The sequence below is a fragment of the Macaca nemestrina genome, chromosome 2 (assembly GCF_043159975.1).
Source record: "Macaca nemestrina isolate mMacNem1 chromosome 2, mMacNem.hap1, whole genome shotgun sequence".
NCBI lineage: Eukaryota > Metazoa > Chordata > Mammalia > Primates > Cercopithecidae > Macaca > Macaca nemestrina.
Genome location: NC_092126.1, coordinates 2,393,258 through 2,405,896, shown reverse-complemented (window position 1 = coordinate 2,405,896; position 12,639 = coordinate 2,393,258). Strand labels below are relative to the sequence as shown.

The 12,639-nt window shown below is 40.4% G+C and overlaps 1 protein-coding gene across 25 annotated transcripts in view; it reads left to right on the top strand.

The window, feature by feature from the left end:
- The first annotated feature begins 201 nt into the window (after positions 1–201).
- LOC105470793 (discs large MAGUK scaffold protein 1) overlaps positions 202–12,639 on the top strand; it is a 281,159-nt gene continuing 268,721 nt past the window's right edge. For 8 of the 25 annotated variants that reach the window (XM_024789444.2, XM_011723047.3, XM_011723046.3 and 5 more), the window contains exons 1-3: positions 1,008–1,144; positions 1,585–1,634; positions 2,337–2,468. In XM_024789444.2, coding sequence (XP_024645212.1) covers positions 1,616–1,634; positions 2,337–2,468 — 151 coding nt within the window. In that variant the 5' untranslated portion in view covers positions 1,008–1,144; positions 1,585–1,615. Of the gene's footprint in view, positions 399–808; positions 1,273–1,340; positions 1,466–1,584; positions 1,635–2,336; positions 2,469–12,639 lie in introns of those variants that run through there. The other 17 variants (XM_071090609.1, XM_071090607.1, XM_011723049.3 and 14 more) reach the window with 8 other exon arrangements.

The window sequence follows — 12,639 nt, the reverse complement described above, 5'->3', positions numbered from 1 at the left end:
TCCTTCTTTAATGAACCCCCTCCCGCCAAGCCTATTACTAAGGGACGAATAGGAACTTAACAAGCAGCCTGGAGCGGAAGGCAATGCAGAGTTGGCACCCCTCCCCGAACTCCTCCCTCTCCCTCTCCCAGGCCCCGCCCTCCCCGCCCCCTGGGAGGTGCAGTTGGCTTCTCCTTAAGGCGGCTTTTCCCCGGTGGGATCTACCCCTGGGGTCGCCAGGCGCTCTCTCCGCAGCGGAGTTGGAAACGGCACGTGTTGAATGAGGTTAAGGGGTGTCTCGGAATGTGCGCCTTGGCTCTGGTGTAGGCGAGGTCACGCCTCTCTTCAGACAGCCCGAGCCTTCCCGGCCTGGCGCGTTTAGCTCGGAACTGCGGGACACGCCGGTGGGCTCGGGCAAGGTAAAGGCGGGCTCCTCCAGGGCCACCCCGGGCCACCTGTGGAGTCCGCGTGTTAACTCCTTTGTTCTCAGAGCCACTTCAGCGGCCGCCCTTTTAAGCGAGGGGGTTCCCTCAGGATGCTCCCCGTGTCCCCCTTCCGTTCCCCAGCCCTCTCCCGACCCGCCTCCCCCTTCCAACCCGAAGGTAGCAGCGCGGGGAGCCCGGGGCTCGGCGCGAGCCGCCTCCTCACTTCCCATTGGCTGAGAGCGCCGGGAAGGCGGTCACGTGGGAGCGCGGCAGGCCAGCTCGGGGGCCGCCATCTTGGCGGAAAGTTTAGGGGGAGAGCGGTTGGGGGCGCGCAAGGAGGCGAGGTTCCGGGGGTGGGGCGGCCAGGCGGCAACTGGGCGAGCGGGCCGGTGGGCCGCGGCGAGCGGGGAGGCGGCGCGACCTAGAAGGAGGAAGAGGCCGCGGGGGTGCGGCGGCCCAAGGGAGCTCCTCCCCCGTCCCTTCACCCCCTCCGCTCGGCTCCTCGGGCCCCGGGCGGGGCGGGGGTACGTGGAGCGGGGCCGGGCCGGGGAGCTGCTCCGAGTCTGGCCGGAGCGCACCCCAGTTCCGAGCGCACGCTGCTCGCGGGAACTTTGTGGCGGCGCCGCAGGTGTGGGGGCCCGCGGAGGTGTGCATGCGGGGCGCGAGGGCGTCGCGGAGAGCGGCCGCTGCCCTGTCCGGCCCCCGCTGGAGCAGCCCGGAGGCAGCGAGCAAGGAGAAAGGCAAGCGGAGGAGGGGGCCCGGGCAGGGCGGGCGGCCAGTCCCGCCGGTCCCCTCTCAGCGCTCTGCGGCCGCTGCTGGCTCAGGGGCCAAGGGTCGGAGCGCTTCACCGGCCCGTCCCCAGTAGCAGGTGGGGAGCGTGGATACTTGTGCCGGGGGAAGAGGCGGCCTCAGGTCTACGCTCTTTGGGGAGGGGGACGCTTTCGAGGAGAGTTTGAACACCGACTTCTCTCTGTTCTTAATTTGGAGGGGTACCCACTCCAGGGAGAAGCTTTCCACATTGACAGACAACTGCTGCGTTTTGAGACTCTTTCTTTGACTTGGTAAAACTTTGGAACGTGGGGTTTTCCAATAGGGCTGCGAGGGTTTTCTATTTCGATAGGGGGAAATGCTAGTTTAACATGATTCTATCCTTTTTCCTTTCTGTTGTGTGTTTTTAAAGGTGTGTGCCCTCTTCCTGATTCTGGAGAAAAATGCCGGTCCGGAAGCAAGGTGAGAGTTTATTCCGTAACTCTGTTGATGTCACTTGGCTTTTCCGTATGTCAGTTTTTTGATTGCTGTTTTAGAATAGTTTGTGTAACTTTGATGAGACAGCACGGTCCTAGCTTTATTGGTTAGGGGATGTAAGTCTCACATCATGTCAGAAGATGGAAACAGGAAAATGTTTGTTAAACTTTCTTAACATTTCTCTGGTGATTAAGAGAGGCAATTAACACCCCCCCCCCACAGATGTCCTTAAAAACTCTGCATTGGTGTTTTAGTATTTCACTTCATCATTCTTACTAAGCACTATTCTGTGGGCAACCGTGGGATACTAAGAATTTGTATTTTGAAATGTTAAAAATTTGGATTTTAATGACAAAATGTAGATTATCTGCTTTTGCATATCAGGTAATCTGAAACTGTTGCTAATACTTTGATCTTTTACTTTGGCAAACTAACAGTACATATTTATTCCAAACTGCTCACTCTCCTCCGTTTTCTAATGTGATATATGTTTAAATTTTTCTTGTCTTTAATTTTTTTTTATTTTTTGGTCATTCTAAGGAATATGTGTACATGAACATAGTGACATCAGTTGACCTGAAGGATTTGGGGAACTGTTTAGGTGTCATGCAGAATTATTTGCACTAGTGTGTGATACTTTTTTTTGTAAATAGAGAGTTTTAATCAGGCTCTGCTTTTTCTTCTCAGATACCCAGAGAGCATTGCACCTTTTGGAAGAATATCGTTCAAAACTAAGCCAAACTGAAGACAGACAGCTCAGAAGTTCCATAGAACGGGTTATTAACATATTTCAGAGCAACCTCTTTCAGGCTTTAATAGGTGGGAATTAAAACTTTGTAACTATTATGCCAGCTAGGCTTTATGCACCTCTTGATTCAGTTATTTTAAACTTAAGAAAATGATGTACTTAATTCTCTATGAGGCGTTCGGTAACTTGAACATCTTCAGTGCGTGTGTGTTTTTCATAGGCCAGTATCCTTTCCTAAAATACCTAGTAACCAAAAAACTTTCAGTATCATTTCAGTGGCTTTTGAGAACATTGCTTCACAGCTTAATAACATTAACTGTTAAAAGATGTTGCAAAAATGTTTCAGGACCTAAAAGGTATGACTGAGTTACTGTTAGCTTGCTTCTGTATTTGACTTGTATGTCTCTGAAGTCATTGAAAGTGTGTGAAGGATTCTGCTGTGTGTAAGAACATTCAGTCCCTTAATATAGACTTCTGTTTAAACTTGGCATTCATGGAATCAGAATTTTAGACCTGGAAAATGATCTTAGAGGTGATCTTGTCTAATAATCGTATTTTACAGGCAAGAAAATGGAAAGTTTTATTCTTAATTGTAACTTAATTTGAAGTGGTGCATTGTTTGAAAGGAGAATTGGACAAATAATCAAGAGTCTTGAGTTCTTTTGCCACTAATTCAGTGATATTATAAAAGTCATTTAATCTTTTCTACGCCACCATATTAGCTGTAGAATGTAGCTGGAATGGCAAAATGGGTTTAAAGCCTTTTTTAAGTGGATAAATCATTTTTAAAAGCATCATCTAATATTTTGTGTGTAATCTCCCATGTATGAAACAAGGTGACTTATCTGGCTCTTTTGTCCAGGTACCTCAAAAAGCTTGCAAACTACTGAACTAGAAAGTTTGTCTCTTCCAATTCCAAGAATGAAGTTTTGTTTTTTTTTTTTTTAGTTATCGACTATATAGCATTTTAACGTAAGGAGACATATACTTAATTGTATTACATTTATTTTTTCAGTAACTTCCAGGCAGATATGGCCTTACATCTGTCTGTTGATAGAGTAATTGTTGGTGTGATTTGAAGACTACCTTCAAGTCAGTGTGTCCTGTCAAATACATTATTGGTAAACGGATGCTCGCTACTGTTTTAGAATGAAAGATTTTCGTAAAGACCACTTTATGCACCTGAACAATTTTTAAAAATTTAACATTTTTAGTAGACTTTTAAAAACGTAAGAATACAGAGCACAGTGTAATGAACTGCCTTTTAACTGTTACCTAGTTCCCGAAGTTATTAACATTTTGCCAGTTTTGTCTACATTGATGGACATTTTTTACACATTTGAATTTCTGAGGTTCAGGGTCAAAATGGATGATCAAATTGTATTCCTCTGGAAAAACAGCAAAAAGCATTTTTTAGTTATTTGTTTTCTGAATCAACACTGAGCCTAGTAATTCGGTGCGGTTACTGTTGCGGAAAAACATACATGTGTTTATATACAGTGTGTGTATATATATATAGAGAGAGAGATGGATAGATAGATATGGATAGATAGATAGACTCCAGACTTTGTGTGAAGGCAGCAACTTAAGAAAATTAAATCGTTAGTGAAATAACAGAATCTACATTTATATTTCTGTCTAGATTGGGGATGGGTTTGCTATATTCAGAGACATTTTTGACCTATTCTGCCTTGCCTGTTTTGAATGTGTGTATTCTTATGATAGAGTTTTTTGTTTTCTTTTTTTTTGAAATGAGTCTCGCTCTGTTGCCCAGGCAGTAGTGCAGTGGCGCAATCTCTGTTCTCTGCAGGCTCCACCTCCTGGGTTCCCGCCATTCTCTTGCCTCAGCCTCCTGAGTAGCTGGGACCACAGGCGCCCACCACCACGTCTGGCTAATTTTTTTTTTTTTTTTTTGTATTTTTAGTAGAGATGGGGTTTCACGGTGTTAGCCAGGATGGTCTCGATCTGACCTCGTGATCCACCTGCCTCGGCCTCCCAAAGTGCTGGGATTATAGGCGTGAGCCACTGCATCTAGCCTAAAATTAGCTTTCTAATTATTAAGTTTATATTTGTGAATCTTCTGCACAATTTCATTGGTTGTGAATTTACTTTGACATTAAGATTTACTTATATTTAATGTTTTATAGGATGTGGTACTATATCAGATTTTGGTGTAAGAAAAGTAATATATTTTAGGAGGTTTGAAATAGATACATTTTAATAGAGGTTCTGTGTGTTTCCATTCTATAATTCATTGTTGATACTACTGAATTATAAATGCATTCTCTCGTGTTTCCTGAATAGCTTTTAATACTTAATCTGAAAATGTTTAGTCTGGTAAGATTTTCTTTGTATTTTGCAACTCTACCATTGTTTTAAAAGTGTCATAAATGTACTGTAAGTTTGTAAATTGCCCTAAGCTAAACCAGTTCATCGTGTCCATAATGTTTGCAGAAAAATCCTACTCAGAAGACAGAGTGCCACTTACTGCAAGGTGTTTTCTCTCAGTAAGTGGCACTCTGTCTTCTGAGTTGGTACCTGTGGACCATTGGATTAAAGGAGAACAGGGGTCTTGACAGCCTGAGCTGTTTGAAAGTCAGTCAGTGCTTAGAGTTTTGACTTCCTTGGTTTGGAAGTCACTTGATTAGGCCGTAGTAAGTTACCTAGTTATCTGTTTGGGATGCCGAGTGTCTTTGAATTTGCAATCTGCATTGATCATTTATTGATTGATTCTTTGAACTGGTAGTTTATATTGACTTTTCATTCATTTTAAAAAGTTTGAGTGAGTCTCTAGGGGTTTTGGTGTTTTCCCCTGTAGTTCATATATAGATTAGGTTCCTGTACTTTTGGATTATTCAGAGGGACAAGGATGTACATACTGTATTATATTTGTTCTAAAATACCAATTTTTTAATATTTCAATATCTGGTATATGTCATTTTTAATTGACAGTGTTTTTGTGTTCTGACACATGAAATAGTGCATTTTATAATTGATACTTGCAATTTAAATACAGAAATCATTGTTCTAGTGTTGATACATTCTTGGTAGTATCTTTGAAGGATGGCTTAAAGATTTAAAAATTATTGAAAACAGAAGTTTTTATTAACTTTTGAGTTTCAGCTGATATATTGTTTCTTTAGAGCAGAATATTTAAAGTTATATCTTAACAAAAGTCCATGAACTGCACATTTGTTTAAAATGTACTCCCAAAACATACCTGCTGATTATTTTTGTACAAAGGAAGATAAAGTCTGCTTAATTTCATTCTGTGATTTAGGTGAGACCAATTTGAAAATTTGCTTTTGTATTCCAATTTTTTGTACTTAAGTTTGAAAATTTTGTGAGTAGACAGGGTATGGTTTGATTATAATCAGAGCCCAGGTGTTCAGGTCCATAGTGGTTTCATTTCATTCATGATTCTAAGGTGTCTGGGATCTGAGGTGACACTGGTAGTCCCTAGAGACTTCATACCAGTCTAAACCCCTGCAGTTATTTCTTACGGGATCAGAGAACTTATCTGCTTTCCTTGTGCACGAGAAAAATCAGTGTCCAAGATTAGGCTGGCTTTAGAGACTTGAGTAAGTTGCGTCATGTGATTTGCATATTTTGTCTGCAATAAAAAAGCTTATATTAACACAGTGTTTCTGCAGATTCTTCAAAATGAAAGTGGATTATGTAATAATACTGTCCATTTATGAGTTTTTTAGTTACCAGTTCATTTGTTGCTATTAAACTCTAATAGTTTCATTAGCCCTTATAAAAGGACCTTGCCCTATCTTTATTTGTGGATACTGGGTTTCAAAATATGACCCCTTTACCATCTTAACCATCTTTAAATGTACAGTTCAGGAGCATGAAATGTATTCATGTTGTTGTGAAACAAGTCTTCAGAACTTTTTCGTCTTGCAAAACTGAAATCCTGTACTGATTAAACAACTGCTCCCCTTTCCTCTCACTTCCTAGCCCCTTGTGGCCACCATGCTACTTTCTGTTTCAGTGAATTTGATCATGTTAGAGACCTCATAGAAGTATTTGTCTTTTTGCGACTGGCTTATTTCACTTAGTGTAGAGTTGGCAAGGTTCATTCATGCTGCAGCTGTTGACAGGATTTTCTTCGTTTTTGAGGCTGAATAATATTCCGTTGTGTGTATACACCGCGTTTTATCTAGCCATCCATTGACAGCTGTTGACAGGATTTTCTTCCTTTTTGAGGTTGAATGATATTCCGTCGTGTGTATATACCGCATTTTATCCAGCCATCCATTCATTGATGGACAGTTGGGTTACCTTCTCCTCCTGGCTGTTGTGAATAATGCTGTTAGGAATATGAGTGTGCAATTATTTCTTCAAGACCCTGCTTTCAGTTCTTTTGGATATTTGCCCAGAAGTAGGATTGTGGGATCATATGGCAGTTATATTTTTAATTATTTGAGGACCCGCCATAATGTTTTCCATAGTGATTGTACCATTTTACAATCTCACCAGCAGTACACAGGTTTCCAGTTTCTCCACATCCTTGCCAATACTTCATTTTTTTTCTTTTCTTTTTTTGATAATAGCTATCCTAATAAGTGTGAGTATGTGACTCCTCTTCAAGTGTATGTAAAACATAATAACTTTTATTGAGCACTTTCTGTGTGCTAATAGAAGTATATCATTTAGTCATTGTAATCCTGTGAGGTGTACATTCACCTGTTTGAGGTGTTTGTACTGTTTTATAGATTGGAAAACTGAAGCACTGAGAAATGACCAATCTTGCCCTTGGACCCTCAGATAGTAAATTGTGGAGCCAGAAATTGAACTCAACTAATCTGAATCCATAGATACTTCTCACCGTCAACCATTAGGATCTTCTTTATCATTGTTTTTCAGAACCAAGCGTTTTAATCTGATAAAGAATACTAAATGACAAGCATGTTTAAGACAGATAGTGATCTTTAGGGTTAGTAGTCTTTAAATGATTGTCACTCGGAAGGAAAATATAATGGTGAAATGATGTTGATGATGGAGTTCACACATTTTGAAAGAAGTGTGTTTAGTAATGAGGGTTTGAGGTCTTCCAATCAATATTTCTTAGATTTCTTTTGCTTTGTTTTGGTCCCACTGTTACATTTTAGTCTCTTGCTAACTCTGTGTGTGTGTGTGTGTGTGTGTAACTTTGCAGACTAGATTTGAGTAAGGAAAACAGGATATGGATCACATCGTTGGCTAAAACTTTATGAGATTGAAGGAGAATTTTATTAACTTTTCACTTGGTTTTGATTTAATTAGATTGAGTTATTTCTTTGCTGATAGTTTGCTTACTATTATTCTGAAGCAGTGTTTTGATTATGTTGAATCTGGTTGAATTCTCTTTAGAACCTTGGAATCAGAGTTGTAAAAGCATCTAAATATTTCTTCTAAGCCGTTTCCTCTCTGTAGGGTCATATTTTTCCTCAGTACAGAATTCATACTTGGACCAGATACTGTTGTTAATTGTCATGTCTCTTTACTCTGCTTAGGGCACATTATCACGGCCTTTCTCTTTCGTGAGACTGACTGGTTTTTTTTGTTTTTTGGAGACAGGGTCTCGCTCTGCCACCCAGGCTGGAGTGCAGTGGTGGCTCTCTGCAACCTCTGCTTCCCAGGCTCAAGCCGTCCTCCTGCCTCAGCCTCCTGAGTAGATGGGACTGCAGATGTGAGCCACCATGCCTGGCTAATTTTTTGTAGAGACGGGTGTTGCCCAGGCTAGTCTTGAACTTCTGAGCTCAAAGCAATCTGCCTGCCTCAGCCTCCCAAAGTTCTGGGATTACAGGTGTGAGCCACTGTGCCCAGCTGAGATTGATGATTTTGAAAAACGCAGTTCCTTCCACTCTTATTTTTTTAATATAATTTCCTCATTTTGGTTGGTCTGATGTTTGCTTGTGATTAGGTTTAGGTTATATACCTGGCTTAGGATTCTGCACATCCAGAGGTGCACAGAATCATCTGTTCTTCATTGATGATACTGATTTTGATTACCTAGTTGGGTGTTGTCTGAATTCTCTATCCTATATGATTGTTTTTTTCACCTTGTGGCTTATAGGCAATATGTGGGGGAGACACTTTAACACCATGTACATATCCTACTCCTTAGCGAAATTTCCACCCATATTTAGCATCCATTGATGATTCTTATGTGCACCAATTTATAATATGGTTGTTGAAAAATAAGATTTCTAACAGTAACACTCCTCTAGGATTACCAGTTAACACTTTGCATTTTATTCTAATCAAGAGCCTTCCTTCTTTTCTTTTTTTTTTTTTTTTCATGTGTATCTTTCATGAACTTGCAGATATCTGTTTTTTTCAATGGCTTATCATTTATTACCATCCTTAATGATATTTGTGCTCTGAGTGATCCAGTGGGGGCCCTTTCAAGCTTGCGTCCTTGTGGCATGCCCTCATCGTATTTTGGAGCACTTCCTTAATTTTTGGCATAACAAGATGTTCCAGGTTTATCTTGTACCTTTCCTGCCCCAGCCCTGGAATCAGCCATTTCTCTGAGAAGCTCTGATTCCTTTTAGTACACACCTTGTTTTACGGAATATGCTTGTGAGTACTGTATGATTGTTAGTCTAATAGTATGTAAAGTGTTGAAATAATTTATTTTTGCCTACTAGCTTGATATCTTTCCTTTTTTTAGTGTGTGAAACAGTAACACAAACTTTTAAATTTTATAGGATATTCTTTCTTCTGAGGATCAAAAATGACTTTTTAAATGAACATTGGTTTAGAAGAAAGAGTATTTGTGCTTGAGTAGATTTGACGATTGTAGTATATCTTAGTATGTCATCTACCCTTCTTTGATGATACTAATTTTGATTACTCAATTGGGTATTGTGTGACTAATCATACTTGCTTTTAGTCAATGAACTGATAGAATTTTTTTTCCTCTGAAATGGTAGGGTTATATTTCAATGTTCTTCAGCTTTCTAGTTGCCTTTCCTGCAACCCTACAAAATAAATTTATTATAACAATGATGCATGTTCTATATAAAACATTTGAGATCAGATTATTATATGTAAAATGCCATAAACAAGAAAATCCTCACACCAGAGGTTACCTCCTGCTTCATCCATGGGATGAATATCCTAGAGTGTTATTTGTATGTGTGTGTGTGTGGGTGTGTGTGTGTATACACACATATACCTACCTTCATTTTGCAAAACAAACTTCCTAAGTAAAACAGCTGTTTCCTGCGTGAGAATTGATATTTAAAATCAGCATGTAAGGTGAAAAATCTCATCTAGTTAAGATTATCCCTGAAAATCCTTCAGAAATTTAACACTTGTTAATTACAGCACAATTTTTTTTTTCCTCTAGTGGAAAGGAATGATTTCTTCACTTGAGCTCTAGATGAAGCCATTGGCTTGTTTGACTTCTTGTACTAAAAACACGTGATTATAGAATCACACTCAGCACAGTGAGATATATGGCATGATGCTCACATTTTGAGAGGCACATGAAAACTTAGACTACCTAAAGGAAGAATCTTCTTCCTTTTCATTTCTTTATTTGTGGCTGTCACTTAATGGGTAGACAGAGTTGCCCTTTTTTGTGGGGGAGGTATACTGCAGTTGTATTTGTATAAGTGTGAATAGTATGATTTCTGTGACTGTTTTTATCCTCCAAAGTGTATCAACAAATGTCTTTCCATGTCAGTGGATTTGTACCATTTTATGTATGTATGTATGTATTATTATTTTTTGAGACGGAGTTTTGTTCTTGTTGCCCAAGCTGGAGTGCAGTGGTGTGATCTCGGCCTACCACAATCTCCGCCTCCTAGGTTCAAGTGATTCTCCTACCTCAGCCTCCTATAGCTGGGATTACAGGCATGTGTCACCACGCCTGGCTAATTTTGTATTTTTAATAGAGACGGGGTTTCTTTATGTTGGTCAGGCTGGTCTCGAACTCCTGACCTCAGGTGATCTGCCCACCTCAGCCTCTTGAGGTGCTGGGATTACATGCGTGAACCACTTTGCCCGGACAGATTTGTACTATTTTAAATGACTTTATATAGATTTTCTTCTTTTCTCTTCTTTTTCTTTTTTTTTTTTTGAGATGGAGTCTCGATCTGTCACCAGGCTGGAGTGCAGTGGCACAATCTCGGCTCACTGCAACCTCTGCCTTCTGGGTTCAAGTGATTCTCCCGCCTCAGCCTCCCGAGTAACTGGGATTACAGGCGTGTGCCACCATGCCCAGCTAGTTTTTGCATTTTTAGTAGAGACGGAGTTTCACCATATTGGCCAGGATGGTCTCAATCTCTTGACCTCATGATCTGCCTGCCTCAGGCTCCCAAAGTGCTGCAATTACAGGTGTGAGCCACCACACCTGGCCTATATAGAGTTTCTGTAGTTTTTTAATGGTTTCCTGGGAGCTTTTAGGTTTGTAATTTTTGCGAATTATAAATATCGTATTTGCATATGCATTTTTGTTTCAATTCTTTACTATATCTGTAGGACAAACTCCTAGAAATGAATTGTTTGGTCAAAGGGAGTGTGCATTGTAAGGCTATTGATGTAATTTGTTAAATACTCTTAGGAATGTTGTATTTATTTTTTAGGAAGTATGTGGAAGAATGACTAATTCACCATACCTTAAACAATAGAGTATTATCCATCTTTTAAATATTTTCTACTCTGATATGTGGTATATACCTTTAGTCATTTTTATGTTTTATTGTGCATTTTGTTGATTAAAGAAATAACCAAAGATGTAAGAAAGTCTTTAATTATTTTAATTTCTTTTGTAAATTATCTGTTTAATTTGTGCCCCTTCCTCCTCCTTTTTCCTTTTTCTTAGAGTTATAAAATCTACATTAGGCATATCAACTCTGCCATGTAAATTGCAAATAACTTCCCTTGTTATTTGCTTTTAAACTTGGATTTTAAAGAAAACATGTGTCTATATACACATATGTGGTTAGATTTATCAGTATTTTTCTTTATCAGTATAGTGCTTTCTGCCCTTAATAACACGTTTGGAGACATCCCCGATACTCTAGGCCCCAAGATGATTATAATCTATTCCCGAGATTATAAAAACATTCACCTGTATTCATATTCTTTCAAGACTTTTTTAACATTGTAATTTTTAATACATTTGGAAATTATCTTGATGAAGAGTATGAGATCACCTTTTAATATAAATTTGTTATTTATCCCTCATGCAGCTTAAAACATTAATAGATTTTTTCAGCAGTTTTGAATTTACAGAATAATTGAGTGGAAAGTACAGTTCCCATATCCGGAACCCCCACTTCCCTTTTCCATCTTGCAGGTCATGTGTGGTGGCTCACGCATGTAATCCCAGCACTTTGGGATACCAGGGCAGGAGGATCCTTGAGCCCAGGAGTTTGAGACCAGCCTGAGCAACGTAGTAAGACCCTGTCTTTAAAAAAAAAAATTTAACCAGGCATGGTGGCATGCATCTGTCTTCCCAGCTACTTGGGAGCCTGCGGTAGGAGGATTCGTTGAGCCCAGGAGGTCAAGGCGCTACTGTACTCCAGCTTGGGTGACAGAGTGAAACTCTGTGTCTCTAAAAAAAAAAAAAAAAAAAAAAAAAAGACTGGGTTTAGGTGGCTCATGCATATAATCCCAGCACTTTAGGAGGCCAAGATGAGAGAATTGCTTGAGCCCAGGAGATCACAGCTGCCATGGGCATGATCTTACCATTGCACTCCAGCCTGAGTGACCCCATCTCAAAAACAAAAAGAAACCTTGCATTAGTGTGATACATTTGAAAAAACTGAGAAGCCAATGTTATTATATTGTTACTAGCTAAGGTCTATACTTTACATTAGTAGTCACTCTTTGCATTGTACATTGACAAATCTGATGTGCATGTTTGTTGCTTTGACACATGTATCCACTCTTGCAATATTATACAGCAGGGGTCCCTATTTCCTAGGTTTTCTTCTAGTGTTTTATAGTTTTAGGTTTTACACTTGTTTTTTTTTTTTTGAGACGGAGTCTCACTCTGTCGCTCAGGCTGGAGTACAGTGGCGCGATCTCTGCTCACTGCAAGCTCCACCTCCCAGGTTCACACCACTCACCTGCCTCAGCCTCACGAGTAGCTGGGTGGGACTACAGGCGCCCACCACCACGCCCGGCTAATGTTTTGTATTTTTAGTAGAGACGAGGTTTCACTGTGTTAGCCAGGATGGTTTCGATCTCCCGATCATGGATCTCACAATCCACCCGCCTCAGCCTCCCAAA